This window comes from Acromyrmex echinatior, chromosome 10 (assembly GCF_024713525.1).
Source record: "Acromyrmex echinatior isolate Ae372 chromosome 10, ASM2471352v2, whole genome shotgun sequence".
Lineage (NCBI taxonomy): Eukaryota > Metazoa > Arthropoda > Insecta > Hymenoptera > Formicidae > Acromyrmex > Acromyrmex echinatior.
Window position 1 is genome coordinate 8,281,303 of NC_141861.1, and position 26,466 is coordinate 8,307,768.

Below are 26,466 nucleotides of genomic sequence, written 5' to 3' on the forward strand. Positions count from 1 at the left end.
CTCCTTCCCTCTCGACGGTCGGTTATGTGCATCCGATGCGCGTCCGCCGCCGTTAATATGCGTTTACCCGCTGATTTCACGGCGTATCAAATGCACCTGTCGCGGCCAGGTAGCGTGCATATGACAGCTTCATAGTTGGTTGGTATTTAGGTGAACAAACATTATCTAGATAAATAAATATTTATATATGCGAAAAGTTGCAAGGGGCGACAAGAAGCATAATAGGAATGCTGAGTACTTAACACTTATTACAATTACATTTACTTATTTTTGGGATACTTCTCATATATTTCATATATTTTTTTGTCTGTGTTTTACTTTAATATTTATTGATTTTCTTTTTTAGGTTTGCAATTAGTTTTAATCTTATTTTTAATCTATTTATACGACGCAATATGATGCTATTTTTATTTATTTATACATGGTAAGAAGAATGCATAATATTGGATACATAATATCGGAATTTAATCGGGATATTATTTTTTCCGATGTCAGTTATTTTTGTTCAAGTTGATGTAATTTATAGCCAAGGAGATCATTCATTAGAAATCTCTCGACAAAATTTTACAATCACTACTTTATAATTAGCTATCTTAACAGATATTAATATTTTCAACTAGTATTTCGATCTATTTTTACTCATCCCATGTTTGCTCCTAGATTTCCCGCTCTTCTCAGATTTGTTTGTTATAGTCGCGAAAATTTGGCCAATTATTTCGCATATTATTAGAATAAAACAGTCACAGGGCACTCCTGACATTAACTTTTACAGGACGGAAAAAGCACTATAGTATATATATATATATATATATATATATATATATATATATATATATATATAAATAACGTTGGCATTTTAATAAGGTGCATCACAAGGCGATTAATATAGTTAAATTAATGATTTAAATGATTTAAAATGCAATTATCTGAAAATCTATTATAAAAATTTAACATATTGTACAAATATATTTTGAAGTATGTTCAACATATCTATACTTTAATTTGAAAGTATCGAATGTATAATTAATTATAAATTAATTATAATTTATCCTAAAGACTCATTAATGATACAAAATGATTGGATATAACAGAGCAATAGGAGCCAAGCACGGTAATTCTTATGCAAACCAATACGTTAACAAAACAACTTTATTAATAATTAATCCGCTTATATGTTTTGGCTCACTTTTGAGCCATCTTCAAAGAAATATGATGTTTTAATTACAAAATATTTTTTTACAAATTAATTCATTTCAGTAAGCCACCTCCACTTATTAACGGAAACTATAATATAAAAACGAATTCTAATAACAAAAATGTATTAAAATGATTAAAAGGTAAATTTTTTGGGGAAAAAAATCTTCGCCTTCGTTTTCTGATAATAGCAAATAGATTTGATTTTAAAACGATTTTTTAAGGAAGTGGTTCACTGAAATGAATTAGTTGTAAATAAATTTTTTGTAATTACAATATGATATTGTCTCTGAGGATGGCTCAAAAGTGAGCCGAAAGATGTGAGCGGATTAATTATTAATAAAGTTGTTTTGTTAACCGTATTGATTTGCACAAGAATTACCGTGCTTGACTCCTATTGCCTTGTTATATCCAACCATTATGTATAATTAAATCAGAAGATTTCAAACTTTGATGCATTCAATTCTAATTACTGTTAAATAATTTATTATTGCTCGCGCACGTAAACAATATGATAAAACTGCACTTCATAATTTCCATCTCCTATTTATTGCTGAAATTCTCGAGTGAGCTGAATAAATCGGGTGAAATATTTGCATCGATGAAAACTGTCGATAGATTTATAGTCGTCCATTGCAAAAGTTACGAGATAATAACCGAGATAATTGTTCATGGGAAATAATCGCGATGGATAGCATATGCGGAGCGTTATATTATTATTATCGGCTGAAGCCTTGCTGCGAATGATGACATGTTCGATGATCTTGCTGTTGTATTTCATTGTAAAAGTAAAATACTTGAAACATTTAACAGGCATACGTCTAAAAATTCCACTTTTTGTATTTTAAATTAATCTTGACTGAAAATAAACTATTCTGCATATATTGAGCTTTATTTCGCAGATTCGTTAGCATTGAAACGACGTTAGCATTAATTCCGTTTGATTGAAGGACTGTTTCGAAATGGAAATATCATTGCTTGAATTTTATAACTAACGAGACAACTTGCTTTAATTTAATTGATATGAGCTATACAGTGAGTGCAAAAAGTATTTGTACAAGGAAATTTTTTTATAGAAAAAGACTTATTTATAGGAAATAAACATTAATTAGCAATTTTATACAATAAATACATTCTATTCTAACATAAACGAGCTTCGCATGTATTCCTTAGAAGCTAAATTTATCGACTGTACGAATACTTTTTGAACATCCAAACAATACAATTTTTCGCTTATTTTGTAGATGATATATTTTCTATAATTAATACACATCTTTTTGGTATATATAATTTTAAGAAACGTACAGTCTATTTTATTCTTTATGAATAAATTGTTAATTACCCAGCAAGAAATGATCATTGATTAAACGTCGAATCAACATCAAATTGGTGTTAAAATCATCATATCGACATCAATTCGACATCAATTCAATAACTCATTTCTCGTTAGATGATATTTATTTTTTAAAAATAAAGTTTCTTTAAATAATATTTTCTCTGTACGAATACTTTTTGCACTCACTGTATGTATAAATGTATATCATTGCGATAACAAATTTTAATTAATATTTGAAATTTTATAACAATGAAATTTTTATTATAATTTTAATAAACGTAATTATATATACGATGAATTATGAATTTCTTTTAATGGCAGTACTTTAAATAGATGATATATATTATTTTTGCTTTATTTAAAAAGAATTAAAATGTGTTATTTGAAGAATAAGATTTATCTTTGTTTTAATTAAAAGAGGGGTTAATATACCTAAATTATTTTATTGTTCTTATTTACAGATTTTATTTAATAGAAAAAGAAAATCATATAATCTTATCAAATAAAAAATTTCAATTTTAATCAGTCAAAGAAATCATATTAAATTGCTGCAAGAAGACCTCATGATACAAATTCTGATTCTTTCTAAGTTATTAAAATCATACATCTTTGTTGTTTTCGGTATGTACACATAAATTAGAAAAATAATAATAAAATAATTTTCATAAATATTTTTTCACTGAAAATAAGCTTTATTTTTCAAATAAATGTTAACTTTAGTTATTTCTAATATATTCGTATATCGTAAGCTATCATTTACTTCTTTTTAAATATATTTAATATTTTAATTACAAAACTTTGTAATATATTTGAGGATTTGTAAAGTAAATATTGTGTAAATAGTCCAACTGATTTTGTAAATAATATTTATTAGATAATGTGTGCTTATGAGTATTAGGTAACATAATGTACTCTAGGGTCCTTCATAGAAGGCGTACAAATCATTGTTCCAGCAATGTCTTCTAGATTAACGTAGATAAAATCGTCGCCGTTGCGATCGTCTTCGTCCGCTCTTCGCGAAACTCATCTTGTTGCGCGAAGTAACAATTTCTTTTTAATAATCGACAGGTAAAATCGAATCTCTCTTTTTCATCGAGGTCGCGGATTATCACTTCTCGCATTTATCCGGCCAAAGTTTGCAAGATTACTTTTTAGTAACTTGGCCTATACGCCGTAAAATGGCGTGTAATCCATGATATTTGCAAACTTCACTTTTGGAAAGATGTCTCTTTAAATATATTATTTTTTTAAACGTTTACTTTTCTTTTTACTTGTAACAACTTTCTTTACTTCTTTACTTATACACGTATATGCTAAAAATTCAACAATCATCTATTAATAATAAGAAATCGAGTAGAAATGTTACTGATTCATTGTGGCTACAATAGCTTATACAGCATCGTAAAATTGAGTTTCATGTAGCAGAGCAAGCGCGTCTAATTAATGTAAAGCCGCTTAATCGCGAAGGGCGAGTTACGCTATACACTTCGATAAGCTAGCGCGCAATGTTTAAGGGAAAATCGTTTTGCAAACTGCCGTCGCGATAACAGTCTGACCTTAATTACACGCGGACACGACCTCATTAGTGATGCGATTCGATTTTATTGCCGCAGTTTACGTGCTTCTACGACGATCGACTCGACTCGACGTTTTCCCGGGTCAATTCTAACATCAAACCAACCAAAATTCCTAAAATTAGTTTATACACGATCTAAGTTTACCTCTTTTTCTCACTCTCTCTAACGAAAACTTCTCTCAAGTGAATGTATCATTTGTAAATATTTTCCTAAGTTCGTCGAAGCCGACGAGCGTGCGCTCAAAAAATGCGGCTCGACTTTCTTTAAAAAATTCTCGATTAATTAATTCCTCTATTCTCTTTGCATTTTCTTGCACGAGTTTCTTCATGCATACATTCTTTTACATACATTCATACTTTTTCCTCTCTCTTTCTCTCTTTTGTTACATACAGGATATTCCAGAACTATCGTCAATTTTATTCTCTAAGAATTCTTTGATTAATTTGGATTTCGGCATTTTTAAATGAAAATATCGAAGTCGTCAGTATTCTGCAAATTATATAAGCAGCTAAAAAGAACTGATGATTTTTTTTATTGGTACGTAACAAAAACTTGCTTTTCAAACTGTATTTTGTGTCATTTTAATAATTCTAATTGAAAAGTTACGGAATGAAAATATATCTGATATTTTAAAGTACATTTATGAAAGAATAATGAGAAAAAATAGACTGAAAATTAATCAAACAATTCAGTAAATGAAAGAAATGGCGATAGCATTTTGAAATATCCTATGAATATAGTATATATTTATTTGTTCTTATATAGATAATAGCAAGTGAGTTAATCTCATGCACATTTTATGTCCGCAAGTACATCGATACCTAATTTTCATAGATATTAATGTAATTACGTCCATATCGGTATATATTTATAATTACGTTCATAGGATACCATGTACATGTGTTTTTGTTTCTCGGTTTTTCACTTTATTATTCTCTCTCTCTCTCTCTTTCTTTCTCTTTTTCTCTCCCTTTCTTTCTCTGATTGTGTAAATGTGTGTATATTATCATATATATAATATATATACTATTTTTCTTAGATAGTATGTATCAATAGTGTCTCTTGTCTTTTTTTTTATAGCGTTAAGAATTAATTTATTAAAACTTTCTCTATTCTTTTCATTTTCATAGCATCTTTAATATCTAGCCATGTCATTAATCATTGCAATATATTTTTATCGCATGGGTATTTTTCTCGCAAATCCCATTCTTGCTTTCTCACTTCTCTCTTTCTCACACACATACACACACACACACACACACACACACACGCACGCACGCACACACACACACACACACACACACACATACTCTCTCTCTTTCTCTCGCTCTTCTTCTCATCCCGCCACGTAATTAAATTTTTCTAAAAACTTTTACACGCTGTACATAGTCATCGAACAGCTCGAGGCATCCTGCTGATTGTACTTGTATTTGTTGATAATGAAATTTCTGTTTAAACGCCTCCCATTCCGCTTCTCATTCCCGAGTTCTCGCGATATAAACGATGGTGCCCCTTCAGAACAGTGTTTCTAAAGTGCTTTAACTCGCGACCATCACTTCTTTTTCTAGGATTCATCTCGAGCGTTCGACAAAGCGATAAATCGAAAATGCGAGCGGGCGAAAGTTTCACGTCGTACCTCCGCCAAAAGTTCACTGCGAAAATTTACAGCTATTGGTCCCTTTTGGGGGCCAACTTGCACGACTTACTCGACATCGATTCGACTCGTTTACGTCTATGACGATCGGCATTACTTCAGCTCGAGTCTCCTTGACGTCGAGAATCAATAAAAGATATACCTCCGTGAAATTGAAATTACTATTTTAGTCGAATCAGAGTCAAGATGATCTAGAAGCGAAAGAGAAGCAGCGGGATCTCCTTTTGCAGCGGGATCAACGGATGTCTTTAAAAAATGAAAAAAGACATGTTTGACGAGCTAGCGTCGTTGCAACTGATTTTTCTTGCGCTTGCATTATTGACGCGCCGAGAAGCGTAATGCAGGATCCTCGTGGGACGCGTTTAACTTTTCAAAACTAGCTACTTCGCCCGAGATAACAGGGTAGAAATCGGTTACTCGGCTAGAAACCGGTCGACGTTTGTCCTCGCTCGCATTGCTCGATGTATCGACGTTCGACCGCAAAACTTGTTCGCGGTAAGTGGTCGGGAGTGCATTATTCTCGCCAGACGAAGTGAAAAATCGTAGCTATGGTCAGAAACGTGCCGCGTTATGGTCTCTCGAGTACAGTAGTGAACTGACTCGTCCCTTCTGCTTTTCTGTACGGTACATTTCGAAACTACCAGTACGTATTTCGATGACGATCTTGTTACACTCACGCAGACTTGATATTTCTTTAGAGAGAATCTTACGGAAGACCATCGCGATTTCTTTAAATTTCCGCAAAGATTGCGGCAATCCAAACTTTATCAAAGTAAAACCGGCGGAATTTTAAACAGTACACACAGAAAAATATTCTATTGCAAAGAAAAGTAATTACTTAATTAATTTTTTTCCTATTAAATAACGGTTATCTTTAACAAAGAATATTTTCTTGATAATAATTTTTGAATATATTTATTATAAATTTTAGAAAAATTCATTAATATGTATTAAAAGGAATTTATTTTCTTTTGAAAAATACTATAAAATTAATTAAAGAAGCGAATTTATATAAGCAAATCGTATTTGTTTTAACTTGATAATCTTGAAGTATTAAACTTAAGATTCACAGAATATATTTTCAATAAATTTAATGCTTATGATATATTTGCGCACATATAAACTTTTGAAATTTTTGTAAGTAATTATTATTTGCGTATAGTATTTTTCTGTGTGTATAATTTTATTCTCAGTTTGTTACCTTGAAGCTTTTCTATAATTTTCACTTGTAATTCAATCACAGTTGTTATTGAAATATGTTCCGGTGATTTTGGTACACTATGTACGTACGCTTCAGTCACGGTTGGATATATTCTACTTACACGTTTCTTGTTCAACCAAATTCGCTCGTTGTTGTGCGCTTAGACATGTCAATTTTTTTTAAGTTAATTGTATATAATGTAATAAGTATAATATATATATTTTTATTAATCTGAGTTTCTAGGCAGTTGTGTGTTTTATATACGGTAAGGTTTATACAACTAAGATCTCTTCCTTTTCTCGCTATTATCTTTTCCTTTTGCCCTTCTCTCTGATTTTTCCTCAGTTACGTCATCTTAGAAAAAATGAATTCTATTTCGCATACGTAGTTGATCGCCCTACTCGTTAGATATTACAAAATGAACACGTTGATCTATCGGGAGAATAATGGTCGAGCTGTTCGAGAAAAGAACGTTTACATTCATCTATGCATACATATCTTTTTTTTATTGGATTTTTTCATATCGCAAAAAATGGCGTGATCGTGAACGTAAGATGAAACGTTACTCCGAGACAAATTAAACGTAAGAATTATAGATTGTCCAAACGATACGAGGCACGGGCGTATCGATAAATTCCATTTTGTCTACATACATAAATAATTGACGTTTTTCGGATACGATTTTCGCGTCCACCTTCTCGAAACGCTCGAAATTATTCCTGGTTTTTTTTTTTGACAATATATCTTCTTTCTCATCTCGCTCACATGTGTTGCTCACTCATACACACTCAAAATAATTATCTATGATTTCCCCTCAACTCTTGAGTCGATTTGCAATATTTGCCTCGGCGTCATTTGCAATATTTGCCTCGCGCGGAGGAAAGATCTATAAATTATTTATAAAGAATAATCGTGACGCGGCCGCGCGTTTGTTCATCTAAACGTAGTTAAAATTACGTAGTTAAAATTACGAAGGTTTACATTACGGAAACACTACGGAAAGAACGGTATGTGTGTGTCTTCCTGACGTCCTAATCGGTGGTATTGAGCAAAGTGCCGTAATTACTCGTTAGACTTACTCGAATTAGAAATTATATACGTATTTTTCTATTGGTCGTTTATGCTACTTAACAGTAGACTGAGTAGACTATTTGGCGGTTACTTGCGTTATTGCTGCTAAAATTTTATGTAAAAGGGAGCTGCGCCTCACTCTCTAATATGGTTATCAATTAATTAATCGTAAACTTCTTTTTTTGGTATTTTGACAATTTTCATTGTATTTGCTAGATCTCTCGGGATAAATGCATGCTGATAGCTTTATTTCGAGGGAAAACAAGGAATTCGCTTTTCTTGCTGAATCGAGTTTCGAATGTTGTCACGGGGGACATACAGCCAACGATATATTTTTAATTAACGACTAAGTTTATTAAACTCATGTTTTTTTTTCTCGCATTGCAAAAAGCATGTTCTTTGTCAATAGTCTAGTTCTTTGACAATTTGTGCGGACAAAAATCCCGTAGCTCGTGGAGCAGCGCCGCGAGTCGTCGAAGGCATCTCGATTGTTCTCAAAAATGCGTGTACGCGAATGTGCTTTCGCGTTAATACAGTGTTCAGTACGTATTGAAAAATTTACTCGTAGATGTACAGTCCACGCTAGACTACGTTATGCTTCTTATCGTCCTCGCTTTATCTATCCTTCCAAATACTGCTATCATTTAATACGATATTAACAAAGTCGTAATCGGAAAATCTCGACGCAATACGCATACTTCTCTTCTCGCGATTGTGTCTCGCGATTCGTTCGATTAAAGCGGTATGACGGTCGATTGAGCTGTAGATAATGTTTGTTACTTTATTATAAATTTTCTGAATAACTATAAAAGCGTTTACAAGACTATGTGTGATTTGTCACAAGATACGAAATTAAAAATTATATTTATACCAAAAGTTTCGGTAAACCTTCTCGTCTTCTCGGGGCTTTCTCTCTCTCTCTCTCTCTCTCTCTCTCTGATATATTTCTGAAATATCTCTTACGAAGTACCTATTTTTTCTGTCAAGGAGCATTCTGTCGTGTAGCTAAACCGACTATTATATCGTTTTATCGTTTTAATGAATTGTCGAGCGTAACGTACCCACGTCTTCGATTCGCAATAATGCGACTTTCTTCGATACATTTTCTCCCTTCTGCGACATGCCCCGATGTTTTTTTTTTTTTTTTTTAGATGGAAGCACGAAATGTTTTACGAGGCCCGCGGAAAATATCACAGCCCTGAGAAAAGTCACGAAACTATCCGCGACGCATCCAGGAGTTTTTGGTCGTACAGTTATTTTGAAAGTGGCGTAAGTCCAAGTTTGTGATGCACTCTAAATTCTGGACTATAAATTCGTGCAATCTGCTTCTACAAGTTCTACTTCTGAAAACTGTTATACGCCATTTTCAAAACGAACGGCTTGTATATTAGCAATAACTTCCGAAGAGTATAGGTCGCGTTACGCGTTGCAAGTGATTTGTTAAATCAACGTTTTGTTCTCAAAGCACTTATGGCTGTAGGACGATTCAGGACGACGGTTTGTGCAATTGGAGCAGCAAATACAGTGATGGAACTCCCGCAAAATTGTGCGAAATAGCGTAATAGCCAATCTATTACGCTCCGAGAAACTTGTCTATGCAGATATATAGAAATGTTATCGGTTGTAAGTCATTATAAAGAATTTTTGCTGAATTATCAAGGGTTGTCACAAAAGAATTGGATTCAGAGTAAGGGAAATTAAAAAAAATTGGGGAAATCAGGGAAAAACCCAATAATTTTTTAAAATTTTTTGAAAAAATGGAAAATTAAAATTCTTAGTTTTAAAGAAATTTAGTGTTTGTACATCACACCTACGTATTTTTAAAATATTAATAATATTAATATTATTTAATTTAACAATTAAATGCAAGCAGTATAAACAACATTAATAATAATGTACATTGCTATGTTAAATTGCTCTTTCAACAAAATATTTAACGGTTTCCAAGTCAGGACGAAAAAAATACTGATTCAATATTATTCAGATAAAGTTATGAAATTTGGAAATCAGGATGAGTTATGGAATTTTAGGACGAGGAATTTGTGGCAACCCTGTTCTCAATTAAATTATCAACTCAACATTGTTGTATTTTTGCTTACGTTTTCGAAACTAACAATGTTATATAGGTTCATACCTAAGGTGTTCGCAAAATCCAGTATAAGTATCGTAGTGACTTAATATCGGCAACGAGTGACATTACATACGCACTCTTAAGCATAATCAAGTAGCATGTCAAAATAGATTTCAAGAATAGTCGATATTCTTTGCATGCGATCTCAGTTAGAAGTGTTGTGCTTTTATCGATAGCGTGTGAATTTGGACAAGATTGTTAACCTTCCGGAACTGAGGCCAAAATATTATAATGATGCTTGGTTTGCAAGACCCATCTAATTCATGTTAATTAAGAGAGGCATTAATTAATTTCAAGGAACGAAAATGACATAATTTGTATAAAATGGAATGAATATTAAGTTCTTCTTAAAATATTATTTAACATGAATAAGTCTAAATTTTCAGATGTAACATAAAGAGAATTGAATTGTTTGACTTTTTCGACAAAGAGATTTATAACTGATTGTGAGTTCAATACAAGCCTACCGTTTCAGTTCCGGAAACTTAAATTTATAGAAAGAAGCAAATTTTGAAAGATTAAAATGGAATCGATGGAATCGCGATTAACAGGACATTTTCGTTTCGTTACGTTGTTATATCAATTAAGAAACTCGCCATAAAGCGTACGATTTGTTTTTTTTTCTTTTTTATTATTGACGCATGAGAGCTACCTTCGAAGATTTTAATTAATCGTTAGAAATTTAATATCTCTTGCATTCTCAAACTTCTCTCTTTGGAGGTTTCGTTATATTCGCACATCATAAGCGCACTTGTCTGATTCGATATTCATGTATAGGGCGTTTCAAAATTACACTGACAAACACCATCGGTGGCGAATTCATTGACAAATTTGGAGTCATCTTAAAAACTATTGAAATATTAATAATTTCTCAATTATATAAGCGATTGGATATGAGTGATCTTTCGTATATTATCTTTTAAAAGTACAAACAAGTAACGAAATCTTACTCTACATTTAATCTTAAGTGAATCTTAAGTGAACTTTGAAAGCTTTTGTTTAATGCTTATTCATGTATTTAATGTTACAAATCAGAGAAAGGGTAAGATCTCTTTTATTCAGCTATTTTTCTCTTTATTATGGTACGATTAAGTGCAAAATGCTCAAAGAGAGAATTTATAGAATATATATCAATTTCTTAGAGAATTTAGAAAAGCTTTTATGACTAATAGTGAGTCAATGCAAAAAGAAAAAAATGCAAGTTTCGAAGAAAAGATTTTTTTGGCGATATTGTATCTAATTATATAAGCTCGAATAAAAATAAGTTGACGAAAATTTAAAGACAGTACATGAATATCTATTTTTATGATTCTCTGTATGAGATTGAATTCAAATGTTTCTTAGGACGCACAGGATATTTTTAATATAGTATTATTAATTTATTTAAAAATTATAAAAAGTACGGCTTATCTCTTTGGTGTATGACAGTGATGCCATTTATGATCGTTCCAGATCTCTGGTCATAGTACCTATAAAGAACGATATAAATGCCACGCCTGAGATGATATTTGTGTACTCCATTCGAACTATTTCGGCTTTTTTTTTAAACGCGAGAAATCTTACAAGATTAATCACGTACAATTGTCACATGCAATTTGTCCATATTCTTGCACATTTAATACTAAATATGGCTGCCTAGTTCTGAAGTTCATTAATTTAACAGATCGTATTTGCATGTACTGAAGACACACATGATATGAGAATCAGCCGACCATAGTTGATGCTAAATGTACGTTGAGAATATGACCTCCCGTTTCTTTTGACACAATTTTTTCGAATTCTCTCGATCGTTTTTGCGATTAACAAAATAATTAAAATAAGCTACGTGTATAACAAATATTTTTGCGAATTTATCTAGATGAGTTAAAAATTGCAGTTTATGAAGCGAGATGCAAACTTTTAAACTTTCAAGTTTTCTGTGTTTATTATTATTCATTTAAAGGTAAAATATATGGTATGGCGTACGTAAAATATGCACTTTAACGTGCGAGTGATGCAAATTGCGAAATAAATAAATAAGTGTTATTAAGCCAAGTTTGAAGTCTGGACGGAAATGCCTAACAAATGATCGCAAAATTATATCCAATAATTTACAAGCGTGGAAGAAGTACTAAGTTAAAAACAGTCATTAATCTTTCTTTAACATTATGAGATTATTAATTCATCAGATATCGCAAAAATAAATGGTGCTTGTAAGAGGAGGATAATTATTTCTCAAATACGATTGCAATTTACTGTCGTTAACGGCGCTTGAGATCTTTCAAACGGAGTCGCAGGTGAACGGGCTTGCCACGTCTCAAAAGTGTCTCCGAAGGATCCTCGACGCCATTAATTTTGAAAGACCGGTCGCATTCCCGCGCTGAATCTTTGTTTCTCGTTAAGGCGCGACGGAGTCCCTGAAGTAGAAGTCGGCAGTTCTTTCGGTGTAGATTGGTCGGTCGTTTCCATTAGAGATATCCGTGAAGCTTTCTTACGGTACGAATCCTTTGGCGATTCGGGACACGCGTCCTTACAGGCTCCAGTAATACCGCGGCATCCTTAGGATCTTCGGCGATCGTGCAAAGTCGAGAAATCCCGGCACAATTGTTCTTAAAGAGGATCAGGACGCGCCGTAAACGCAGGCCGAGTTGTCTGGTGGACTGATCTTCTCCACAGGTAACACGGCTGCTCTGTGCCACTCGTCACGAACCTGTTATCAGAAAAGATAATAATTGCTTACTACAGCAAGATAAGGAATGAAGAACAAAATCGATCTGCGTTTGATACCATTTTTGGATTTTTTTTTCACAAGCAGTTTTGCTGAAGCATCTAAGAATTTAGACAGACCTAAAAATAATTTTGTTAAACTATCAAAATAATTGTGCAGGACATTCGAATTTGTCTAAGAAAAAGAGAGTATAACTTTCACTTTTTTGCAATCGTTCGGAGATCGTTTTATTTTTACATCTTATTTTTCTAAATCAAAAATTATCATAATAATGAATGGTACACTCAAGGAAAAATTAATACATTGAAACAAAGTTCATAAAATGTTCATTCATATCGTCGCTGTCAGTTATACTTCAATCATTTAAAAATTAATTCAGAGAAAGAGAGAGAGAGAGAGAGAGAGAGAGAGAGAGAGAGAGAGAGAGAGAGAGAGAGAGAGAGAGAGAGAGTTTGATCGATTTTATTAACTTTATTTTAATGTACCCATGCAAAACTTTTTGCAGCTCTGCTTGATCTTTTTTTTTTGTATAATTATTTTGATGGTCCAACAAAATTTTTCAAATCTGGATCTATCTAAATTTTTAGGTACTTTAATAAAATTGTTCTTTATACAGGAAAAAGTTGATTAAGACTAATTTTTATAGGAAGAAAATTATGTAGCATCTGTTATAAATTTTTCTGCAAAAATATTCGTGTTATTAGTCACTATAATATTATATTTCATTGTTTATTAATGTCTTTATTTTTTTTTCCTATTAACTATTCGGTTTGCTTGAAAAAGTTTGTTTCTGCTATTTTTATTTTTTATGTCACATAGAGCTGTTATCTTTATTGCGAGCGTGAAAATAATTCCAACAATGAATTTATGAAAACAGGAGCAACGCCATAGTTACAACGCACTCAATTAACTTAGCGCGTGCGTAACAAAGAGTGTTAAAATTTTTAGAACCGTCTAAAAGCGTTGATAAATATATTCAGCGAGCACGCGCGATTAATCGTAGTCAGATATCTGGAATTACCTAGTCACCATCGTATATGTTTTATTTTAGCAACGTTTTTTTTTACAATCATCGTAAATAAATTTTGTTACAATGATTGTAAAAGAAACGACACCCTGTAATCGATTAGAAACGAACATCACCATACCTGTTCGACTTTTGCGAATACCCTCAGTAAGTTGAGGCCGGCTAGTTTCTTGATGTCATCCTCCGTCCATGTAGGATCCTCTAACAAGGTGGCCAATAGTTGCGGATACCTCGAGACATCCTCTAAACCCGTGGGAGTACTACAAAAGGTACAAATCTCGTAAGGGTCAAACGATCTTCTTAACTTAGCTGATTCGAGGCAACACTCAGAGAACGACGATAAGTTCGCAACACTCGATGCGTTACGTCATTTTTAAAAGAGCTTTTTAAAAGAGATCATAACAATAAACTGAATAACGATTGATTCGTTTGTTTTGAAAACGATATGAATTATATTTTTAGTCAATCTGAGTTGGTATATTTAGTGTCATAAAACTGGTCTTCAATACTTTCACTTCTGCTTCAGTATTGTACTCGCAATTGACGTGTGTCCCACGCATTATTATAGATACGCAAGCTTTTGTGATTTCACATTAGGTCTGAACAGTCTGATTGTTATTATGAATAAGTATTGAATTCGAAAATAGAAAATAACTTATACAATTAGCTAGTTTATTGTGAAACGTATTTATTCGAGCATATAAGTTTAATCATAAAATTATAAAAATTTACGTTTGTGTTTGGATAACATATTTTAGTGATTTTACGATATTCGATATATATATAAATTAATTTTATTCTTGATTCAATGTAAAAAAAAATCATATTTTGAATGTCAAAGGGACGTAATGGATACAGACTGTGCATTCCATGATCTTAGTTTCTGTGCTCAGTTAGAAAGAATTGAACATATTAGCATCTTTCTTCAACTCGATATTTTAGAAAGAAAGTGATATGATTTAAGTCATCTCACTCTTTCTAAATCGATAGCGATAACTTCATAGGAATGTACAGTCTATTCTTATCACAGCTATAATTAAACCGAAATAAATTTTGAAAAAATTATTATGACGAAGGAAAAAGAAGTTAGCAACGATATATTTTACTATGCACACACATTTACATTATTACAAGAACCATGATAGGCACTTTGTGAAAGTTTCATGACTGCGGAACAAAAGCAGTTCCTTGGGCATTGTTTCTTGTACCTCCCCTCCATCAAATTAACCTCCCGGGACTCACGCGCTTCTGAAAACAAGCGAAGCAATTATCCTCGAACGTAAAAGTGGAACTCTCTGTAGGTTAAATACATATTTACATCGAGTTACAGATTTATTATGGCTTGTACTTTTCGATGAAATTAATCACAAGCGTTACTGTATCAAATTATTTTTACAACGCGCCGTGTGTGTTTTCTCTGAGTGCCTCTGCGCGCGAAAATAGATATTGTGAAAAAATAATTACAAATTTATCCCGTCGAAACCCGCTCCGATTCCAACATGATCGATTCCCGCCACCTTTCGAATATGATTGATGTGTGCTGAAACAATATATTGGGCCTTAATCATTTTGTCCTGGTGCCAGCACGTCACAAAATATTTTAATATGAAATATTTTAATATAAATGCATGTGCTTTTGCCTGTGGGAATAAAATGTGATTGGGGAATAGCACGGTTATGAGATAACGTGTTCATGAGATCGTCATGCATAGGTAAAATGTTTTATTATTGTCAGAAACACGCATACGCAACGGATCTTTTTAAATATTTGCGCGAGTGTTAAAGTAAAAGTAAATATATATCCCACTTAAAAAATGGCTAAGCAAGATGAATTGCAAAATTCTTGCAATATTAAGATACACGTTTGTTCTTCATTCGAGAAATAATGGATGCATTTATTTTGTTGTAATTTTACGTCTTTTTACGAGCATGGCTTCGAAAATTAAATTTACAACGGAAAATGTGTCAAAATGACATAAAATACAACGTGTACAGTAATTACGCGTCTGTCACATGTAATATTGATACGGTATAATTTACTCCTGGGGTTCGGCTTAGCACAGTTTCGCGTATAGCGTTGCACGTACCAATAACGTCTTTTATAGTAGCGGTGCTGTTGCATGTTATGAAGTAGGTATAAAAAGGGACCATCGCCACTCCGCCATTCTTAGCCTGTGAACAGATACATTAATGTCATACACGCTGTGCGATTGTATTTCTTTCGATCTTTAAACATATGACACGAAATTACATCGTGCAGTTGTGTACAATAAAATCATAATATATTATATATTATTCCACTACTGAAATTTATACGCGAGAAAATGATTGATTGTTTAATCCCTTCAAATCTAATTTTATTGGAATCATGTTAAAAACATTTTTTTAAATTCAATTTATGCGCACTTTAATAAAGTTCATACTAAATTACAATTAATTTTTTTCAAAGTTTTGACTATTTTTCCAACGTATACATTATTATTATGTACCTATATCAGATCTTAGATGATGTCGATAGAATGAAATAATTTCAACGAATAATTTCTTATTCCTTCAAATTTGATATACATTACAATGTATGCAGGATTTAAAACGGCCTCTCTTCGGGATTCCATGATATAAAAAATTTGATATAAAAATAAATTAAAAACAATATTTTATTAATTTAATTTATTCTAGCAGATTATTATTATTAAAAAAAATATATTTGAAGATTTACATGAAATAATATCATTGTATCAAAGAAATCAGCGTTTCAAAAAATTAATAGTTAATAATGAAAATAAAATTACAATACAAGAGAGATTATAATAGGTACCTATTATAAAACAATAATATAAAATAATTTAATTAATACTAATTTCTTCATTAACTATATTAGTTTTTTCCAATCAACTGTGAACGCGGAAACTATCGGGAAAACTGTTCCAAGGAACGCAGTTGTCTATTTGATACCCATCCTTGCTATTCTATGCAATGTTAATTAGGGCAGCAGGACAACGCGGTTAATAACACGTTACCGGACAAGCCATCCGACTTAGATCGTTGTTACTCATCCTCTCGTTCTGCGGGTATAATTAAGGGAATATCGATCGCTCATAGAGAGAGAAGGGAATGAAGTTCGTGGACATGGCGATGTTAGTAGGATGACTTCAAGACATCGAGGAAAATTTCGATTAATTAATCAGTAACCATCTTGTTTTTCGAAGATAGGTTAACAATCCTTCGCGTACACTACTTTACAAGTTAAAAATATGTTTCAAAACTATAGCAATATAATTAGTGATGCATTTCGATATGAAAATCTCGGAATATTGTCTTGAAACTTTCTCATCTCATTAAAAATAATAATTCCGCGATTATCATACGTCATTTGTTTTTTTTCGTATCGTCTCGTCTCGGAAAAATCGGAGAAATCCATGCCAATTACAATTAATGCGCTGTCTTATTATATAAATAAATATTTTAAATAAATTAAACGAGATAGTCGTTAAAAATAATTTTTCAAAGAATAAAATATTATTAGGTAGAAATTATTAATTAATATCAAGATATTGAAATAGAAATCAGTGCCAGGTTAGTAAAGATAAACGTTTTTCTCTCAGTATTTCATATCTACGAATTTCAAAATAAATTATAATATTATAAAATATTGATACATTATCAGCTATTGTTACTTTTACTACTTACATCTTTCATAATTTTAATATAATTATTTAAAATAATATAATTTTCATAATTTTATATATTTGTAATTTAAGTTTCTTTATCTGGATAATAAATTTTTTTATTATATCATTATTAATTCTTTACATAATTATATTAGAATTTTTCCTTTAAGAATTACACTGCATTCTTGTATGGATCAAATGACCCACATACTACTAGAGTATAAAATGAAATATTAAATTTACATTCCTTCAATAAAGTCCCTAAATGTAAAGTTAATTAAATTGAACTTAATTTCGTTAACTTAGAACTCCTTGAGCTCATCATTGTTGGTTCGTCAATTGTTAATCTACGGATATGCGGTACGAGAATGAGATGAAATTTTAATGAAGCGTTACGTTTAGGTCCTCGGCCAACTGTTAATGAAACTATTAATGAAACGTCAATTATCGTACCGCGTTTATGCTCCTCGCAAATTCAATGGGCGAGAAAAAATTTTGGTGCTGCGGTTCAAAGGACGAGATTAATGCCGCGATTGGATTAACGCCAATTGGCGATGGTGGGTGTGGGCAAAATTATCGATAATAACGTGGATTAAGCTTTGAATTTCTAACTCGTGCTATTCTGGCGCGTTGTTTCCGTTGCTCCAAATCGTTTTGATATATATATCTGAGTCCTCGCTCCTTCGTCGATTACGAATAGTTTGCGATTATCTCGTTACATGAACTCGAACAATTTGCGCGTTCTCGATGTTACTTTGTGTTTGATATTACAGATCTCGACGTTCTTGCACATTTCCACCGATCCGATCGGTGCGCACGTTTTACAACTTTGCGGATTGCAAACTACTCTCGTATCGCGTTCGATTTGCACACGGCTGGCCTCACTTCGCTTGTACGCTACGAATTTAATTTCGACGTTACGCATCTCACTTCCAGATATCAGATCTGTCGATAAAACTTGCGTTTAATCACCCAGCACTGTGCGCACACCTTCTTTTTTGCTTTCGCGTTTTTATTTTCTTTTACATGCACTCGAACGATCGCAATATATAAAAACCGATTGTCGGCAGTTATTTATTTTCGCGACGTGCTTTATTTTTTCTCGAATTTTACCATATTGGAATCCTATCACACATATTCGAATTCATATTCTATCATACTCATATCATTCATACTCATATTATATTTGAATTTTATCATATTTTTATGATATATTTTATTATATCTTTTTACATATACGGAAAGAATGATTTTACTGAAGTATCTAAATTCTAGATTCAGATCTGAAAATAATAGATTATCAAAATAATTGGACTATTAAAATAATTACGTAGAACGCTCAAGCTGATTACTAGAATGGCATTTTATGTAGCATTGCTCATCACGCTTGAATTTTCTACATAATTATTTTATTGGTTCAATAAAGTTATTTCAGATCTGTATCTATGAAAAAAACGATTTTATTGAAGTATCTACATTGAAAAAAAAATGATATTATATCAACAACATAATTGAAAATAATCTTGTTAATTTAATAATAGTATTGATAAAGGAATAAAATTTTATCAAAACAAGAGCACGTACTTATTTCATTAATAGTGTTTTGTGTGTGTGTGTGTTGTGTAATTAATAAAATTTTTTTAAATTAAAATAATGCTGTTGATATAATATAATTTTTTTCAGTGTAAAAATTTAGCTGTAAATTTTTGAAAATAACTTTTTCGGATTATCCAAATAATTATGCAAGATGCTGAAATTAATTATTTAAATATCAAAATTTTTTATTATATCATCAAATTTTAACGTCCTACACAACTATTTTGATGATCTAACAAAATTATTTTCACATCTACGACTTACAACTAAATTTTTAGATATTTCAACAAAATCATTTTTTTCTGTGTATCTAAATTTTTAAAACTTCAACAAACTCATTCTTTCTGTGGACCTGTTTTTCCATGATAATCCTATTTCAACATTGCTGCCTTTCTAATTGCAGTTCCGCATCGAAGTTGTATAATAATTAATTAGAATATTAAAATAAATTTTTGACGAGAGGCTGTTTTGCATTGCCGCGTAAAATCAATAATGTTCATGGCCATGTTTACAGCGTAGCTGCGGATATTTTATTACTGCTTCTCAAATATTACACGCATCGTAATTCCGCCGGGCAGTTGTCGCTCACCAATACTAAACCACACCAAAACTGAACTTTAATACAGCCTGGTTGGTCCGTGACATGTATATACGCTGACCCAAAATCAAATAATCTCGGTATGGTTGAACAAAGGCTGTAGCTGCGGTAGCCAGCAACTTTCATACGCGCTGGTTTACATTTTCGCGAGTGCCCGCTTTGATTTTCTCTGTCCGTCTCTTGTAAGCGCGGTGTAGCAAAGAAATATCTCATTCGTTTTCTGTACACGAGCGCTCATACTCTGCAGTGTTTTCTAACTGACCGACACGCGTGGTAGCAAGAGACCTGAATAAATAAATAAATAAATCCATCTGTACATATTGCAATCGACGTATCGCTTTTTTCCTCGTGACAGTGGCGTTCCGTTTCGCTCGCTACCTATTTCTGCGGAAAGTGCGGAATATCAGCAACGATGGAATAATTGAACTGATCCGTTTACCGTATTTCTTTTCCACTCTGTTTTTAAAGCGCAATCCGATTGCATTTGGGGTATACGTGTTTATGCGACGCGGAGAACTCACCAGATTTCTGAGCACGTCGTCCGGCACGTTTCTGGTGGAATTACACAGCGCCCTGGCAGCGCTGTGCGAGAAGATCACCGGCGCCCTCGTCGTCTGCAGGGCCGCCCTCATCGTTCTTGTCGAGACATGCGAGAGATCGACCAACATGCCCAGCCTGTTCAATTCCCTGACAACTGCCTGCGGAATAATGAAATGCGTTAAAATTCATTTTTGTTTCTATAAAGTAATGCGGCTATCTTAAAGCAGATAGACGAGTATGAATTAAGCTGAATTTTGAAAAGCGATAGAAAACATAAATTGCAAGATGAAAGTATTGCGGATATAAATAGATAAATAAAACAGGTAAAAATGCAACACACGCCGAAGAAAATGTTTTGGTTGTACCAATAAGAAGTATCAACGAAACGAATTTTTGATTATACGAATTGGAATTCTGGTTATAAAAAATTGCAAAATTTAAATGAAAAATAATATAGATAAATAGATAGATAACTATCTAGATAAGTAGATAGATAAGCTGCACATTGCTGAGAGAAACGTTTGGTTGTACTAATAAGAATTAGTACAAACAAAACAAATTCTGATCGTATGAATCAGAATTCTAGTTGTCGTAATGGAATTTCTGGTTATCTTGATTAGAATGTTTGCTAGATTTAATTATAAGTGCAGTCTGATTTATATCTTTCTGATTGAATCTATCAGAATTCCAATTACTGTAATAAGACTTTTTGTAGTGCAATGTTTTAGGACTTGCCATTCTATTCTTTACTATTTCTCAGATATATCTTTGATATAATATTATATATATTCTAGATTTATGCTTCAAAAAGAGAATGTTTGATTAACGAAAGTGAAGGGAATCAAAGTATCGTAAATATTTTTAATTTCAAAGCGATCGGAATGTCGGATGGGACGAAGTGCGTCTATTATGTGCAAAAACACGTAGGGAAGGATCGATAAAGGGAAAGGGTAAGAGAAAAATATCATGAGAAACGGAGGAAGTTTCGACTAGAGAACGTTAACCGAGAACGCAAGCAACCGTCCATTCCCTCATATGGGAAAAAGCTTAGATATATTGGTGATTGGTCGATGCGCAGGCTTGGGATTTGCGATCCTGTTCTGCCATAAATGTTAAACACTTTTCCTTATCTTGGAAATGGAGTAAGTTTAATTTTAAAGATCGTTGTGAGTTCCAACATTATAATATACATATATTAGCGCGTTAATTTCGTTCAATTTTCCGGGTTTAGCTTGACCCATATCGTTTTTTTAATTAACGGATCATTTAATTAATTTTTAAAATAAGGGATTGCTAAAAATAATTAACGGATAGAATTGAAAGAATTGATTACATTTCTTCATTATTTTATCCATTTTTGTTCTTTCATTAATTTTAGAAATCATGACTTTTATTCGGATGTTCCTACGTATTTTCTACAAACGTCGCGAGTAAATTTCGATAAATACAGTCCTGTCGACGGAAAAGGAAGTGGAGGGAGGTGGGTGGAAGAACGAATCACAATGGTCTCGTTTTTCCGGCATTAAGGGTGAGAGCTCACTTTTCTCGGCGTACACGATTTCACGCGAATGATTCGAGTCTCGTGCATCGATAGAAAACGACGCGTATTGTTTTTGCGGAGAGACGGTCTCTGATATGCGTCGTTTTAGCGAGATAGACGATTACGCGAATAGAGAATGATTTCTTATCAGTAGTATTACTAACAGAGCGAGAAACAGGCGAAAAAGCGTGGTTCGCATGCGAAATATCGTAAAAACATGCAAACAAAGTCGCAAACAGGTAGAATGAACGAGTAAATAGTACACGGAAAGAACGGTTTTGCTGAAGTATCTAAAAATTTAGCTAGATACAGATCTGAAAATAATTTTGTTGTACTATCAAAATAATTAGGAATCTCAAATACGATAAACAATGCTGCAAAAAATTTTAACATTCTAGCAGCCAGTTTAAGTTTCCAACAAAATTATTTTTATATCTGTATCTGTACAGGGTATCTCAGAATAACCGCCAAATATTTTGTGCACAGATAGAGCGGACTAAACTAATTGTGAGTTGAAAAGTCCTCTACCATTTTGCAATAGTTAACAAGATATTAATTACTGAAAATCACCGAATATTGGTTTTCAATAATTTTTTACTCAAATACAAATTAACTTTACAGAAAAATAACAAGAGACAAAAAATTGTTTATTTTCTTCTCATAGAATTCTTTCAGAATTTTTTTAGTACAGTATTTTTTCATGTTGGTAAAAATAGTTGCCTATATATATATATAAATGCAGTACTAAAAAGCAAATAAAAAATTCTGAAAAAATTCTGAAAAAATTCTTAGAGCTCTATAAAAAGAAAATAAACAATTTTTGCTGTATTTCTGTAAAATTGAGTATTCGAGTAAAAAATTATTAAAAATGAATATTCGGCGATTTTTAATTATTAATATCTTGTTAACTATTGCGAAAATTGCAAAATGGTACAAGACTTTTCAATTTAATTTAGTTCGATCTATCTACGCATGAAATATTTGGCGATCATTCTGAAACACCCTGTATATATAGCTAATGTTTTAGATACTTCAATGGAATTGTTTTTTTCGTGTGAATTTTATTGCGTGCGATGTAGTATATTAATAAAAATTAAATAAAATGAAATTAAAAAATTAGGCTTTAAGACTGAATCAATCAAATAAAACTAAAATTTTTAGGGCCAATACGGTTGATACGTAAACTTAATTATTAACAAATTGCATACAAGTATTGCATGCAAGTATTGCAAATGTTTTTTTGTTGTTTTTAGTACAAAAATTAATTTTACGAAAGAGAAAAGAAGCATGATATACAAACTCAAAATAAAGCCATTAAGAATTATGTTGCAAGTAATTATATTGCAAAAATTTTATTATAATAAAAATTAAGAGATATTATTTCAATGCATTTTTAGCATGTAACTGGCGCATATAAATTCTAATTTCTGCTTGATAATAATCGTGAAATTTTGTGATCAATTTAGATTTTGTCGCGAAAATTTGCAAATTAATAGCATTGTGGTAATTACTACCGCATTCGAGATCATTTTAATTCTTTGCGAAAATTAAAAGGGAGGAAACCAGTTTTGTAGTCTGTATCCCGCGGCGCGATGGACGAAACGGCGAATTTTCGTGGTGTAATCCGATGCCTGTTGCTGAATATCGAGCGCGTGGCGGGACTAGGCGAAACTAATCGTCACATCCAAAAGCCGCAATAAAATCAAGCCCCATGCCATGTTGCAACCGTGACAAATACAACGCCGCGAGCTATCGCTATAATTTCACGATATATCACCGCGTCGCGTTAACGGTGAGTCAAGATGCGTTTGTGTACGTACTCGTGCACCTGGTGAACGGAAAATATAGGTCGTTCAATAGAAATAACAGGCCGAAGGAACAAGGGAGTACAGGGCAAAAATGTTCGTCGAATTGCACATTCGTCTATACACACGCATCATACACGCGGTAGCGAATTTATTTCAAACTCTTTTTGCCAGAGCGTGATGCGGGATGGATGATGCTGTCCATCGTCGGAAATGCATGCCGGTATTTACAGCGGCATGACGTTATGGAAGGTTAAACTGTACGGGGAGACATGAGCACGCGCGGGGAATTTTCAGATAATTCCATTTGTCTTTCCGAACGAGCAGTGGCGTTGCGACGTTTCCATTTGAAACGACACGCGAAATTCGTTTCGGTTACCGGATATACAAACAGACGGTTCCGAGAAACTTAGATTTTGAAATAATGAGTCACTCATTTATGATTCTGTTTAATTACCAACATTTCAAGTCGTCTGCGCCGCTGTAAAAGTTTGTCTGTATGTGTTGAGATTCTCCAGTAAACATCAACTAAATGTGACATAACATCAATGTTATAATTTTATTTTGCACTCAACATTGTAAATATAATATAACATATATGTTATACGTAACAGTTATATTATTGAGTGTGAAATCATAACATTTATGTTGTGTTACTTTTAGTTGGTGTTTACAGGGTCTCGTATAACGCGGAGAAATTTCTTTTGTTTGAACAGAAAATCAAACTAACGCGAAAGAGGAGAGATTTTTCTTCTTTGGACAGAAAATCAAACTAACGCACGAGATGAATTATTGCTGATAAAAAAAATTTGGTATTATAGACGAAGGAAAAGAGCGATATTAAATTCATTTTGATTGAAACGTTTTAACGTCGGATATTCAAAACGAGCGGTTATAAATGTAACGTACGTTACGCATATCAGAGTTAGTTGAGTGTGAAATTATAACATTGATGTTATGTTATCTTTAGTTGATGTTTACCGAGTCTCGTAAGTAACGTAAAGTTGGAGAGATATTTCTCTTCTTGGAACAGAAAACCAAACTAACGTATACAAGGTAGATTATTGTTTTTGATAAAAATATTTCGGTATCACAGACGGAGGGGAGGAGCAAGAAGAGAGCGATATTACTTCCAGGACTTGTAGATTATCGGAATTTCGTGGTGAAATGTTCGCCCGCTAGCAGCAATAATACTTTTGTACCGTTGGTGTTTCAATATAGCCAACGGTGTGCTGCGACAATCGAGACACGGCCAGGCAACGCGACTTTTCGTTTGCGTAGCAAACAAAATAGAACACAGTTGATATCGCGCGTACAGGAAATTCTTTTTTCCGAATAATTTATTGTAACCATGGCTCAGTCATATTTACCGTTTTTCGATAGTCAGTTACAATGAATATATGCTGAAATAACGTTATAACGGAATTGGCGATATTTATTAATTAAATTTTCTTTCGTCGATTTCCTGCAGTAAAGAATAAATTGGAGGACTTATACTCCAATTTTATAAAAATGTGAACTGTTTCCCTTTAACTTTAGAATTTATTTTCTCCGTTTTTACAAAATATGGGTTAGTCTACTGTTGCAGTCAGTCCTTCGATTATACATGATGATGATGGAAAGAACGATTTTGTTGAACTAAAAATTTAGCTACTTTCTAAATCTGAATTAGTGAATAATCACTAATTATCAAGTAGCATTACTTTGCACTGATAATCAGTGAAGTTCAACGAAAAAGGAAGAATGTTTGAGCATTATATAACTAAAATACTGATATTTGCACGTTAATTTCAATCTTCCAATACCATATTTATTGAATTTACGCACTAAAACAAGATTAGTTAGATTACACAATAAAGATTAATTAAGTTAGAAATCTCACATTTAATTCACTGATTACCAGTGGCATACTTGGCACTGATATCAGTGATTATCTGTTAATTCAGAGAGTAGATATATATTTAAAAATAGTTTTGTACCATCGAAATAATTGTTGAACTTTCAAACATAATGCTGTAAAAAGTTTGACATTTTATAAAATGACAAAGACGAATTTTTTTTACGAATAAATCAATATAGGAAAAGAGCCAATGCTAGTTCTTATTGCGAAACTAATTTTTGTCGCATTCAAGTCTCATTAAAATAATAGAATTAGATGTTTCGACCTTCATTAGCGATTATCTTCAATATTTAAAATTACAATTAAAATTACATTAAAATTCCGGATAGCTTCTAATAATTAGCGTCAATTTTTCTTACAACTTATGATTACAACTTAAAATTACAATGTACTAGTGGTTCCAATGTCTGTCTTTTAATTTACATTATTTATTCCGAAGTACATTTGCGAGGACTTGCGTAAAAAAATAAGCGTGATAAGCGTTTGTTATTATAAAACTATTCACGAATTATAATGTATTGTTAAAGTAATATTACTGAAATCTTATTTTTTTTCTTAATTTTAAATAGAATCTGGAAATTCCGTATGTTACACGAAGTCGCACTTTGCTTTATGTAATAGGAAATCCTATACGTAACAGAAAACAGTTTATAAGCGATTGAATATTGTTTAATGTCATTTTCTTGAACCTTACTCCGTTAACTCGTAAGCGATTGGAAAGTTATCTTACCATCTTTTTGACTAGTGATTATTGTTTAAATTCTATATATTTCTTTTTGTAACATCTTGATATTTATTTTTGTAACTCTTTTTTTGACATCTTAATATTTCTATGTATTGATGATGTCAAATCTTGGCCGAAACATCTTCGTTATTATATGATAATTTGAAGTATATTGACTTTCGTTTAAAACATCT

At 32.4% G+C, this 26,466-nt stretch overlaps 2 protein-coding genes across 5 annotated transcripts in view; one reads left to right on the forward strand and one right to left on the reverse strand.

Annotated features, from left to right (window-relative positions):
• Positions 1-26,466, forward strand: part of LOC147908261 (uncharacterized) — a 342,006-nt gene that overhangs the window by 36,115 nt on the left and 279,425 nt on the right. The window lies entirely within an intron of this gene.
• The window catches only part of LOC105153655 (dipeptidase 1), a 173,955-nt gene continuing 150,868 nt past the window's right edge, over positions 3,380-26,466 (reverse strand). The window contains exons 9-13 of the mRNA XM_087410256.1: positions 20,285-20,461; positions 15,986-16,070; positions 15,363-15,438; positions 14,020-14,158; positions 3,380-12,853 (exon numbers count right to left, since the gene is read on the reverse strand). Coding sequence (XP_087266382.1) covers positions 12,764-12,853; positions 14,020-14,158; positions 15,363-15,438; positions 15,986-16,070; positions 20,285-20,461 — 567 coding nt within the window. The 3' untranslated portion in view covers positions 3,380-12,763. The remainder of the gene's footprint in view (positions 12,854-14,019; positions 14,159-15,362; positions 15,439-15,985; positions 16,071-20,284; positions 20,462-26,466) is intronic.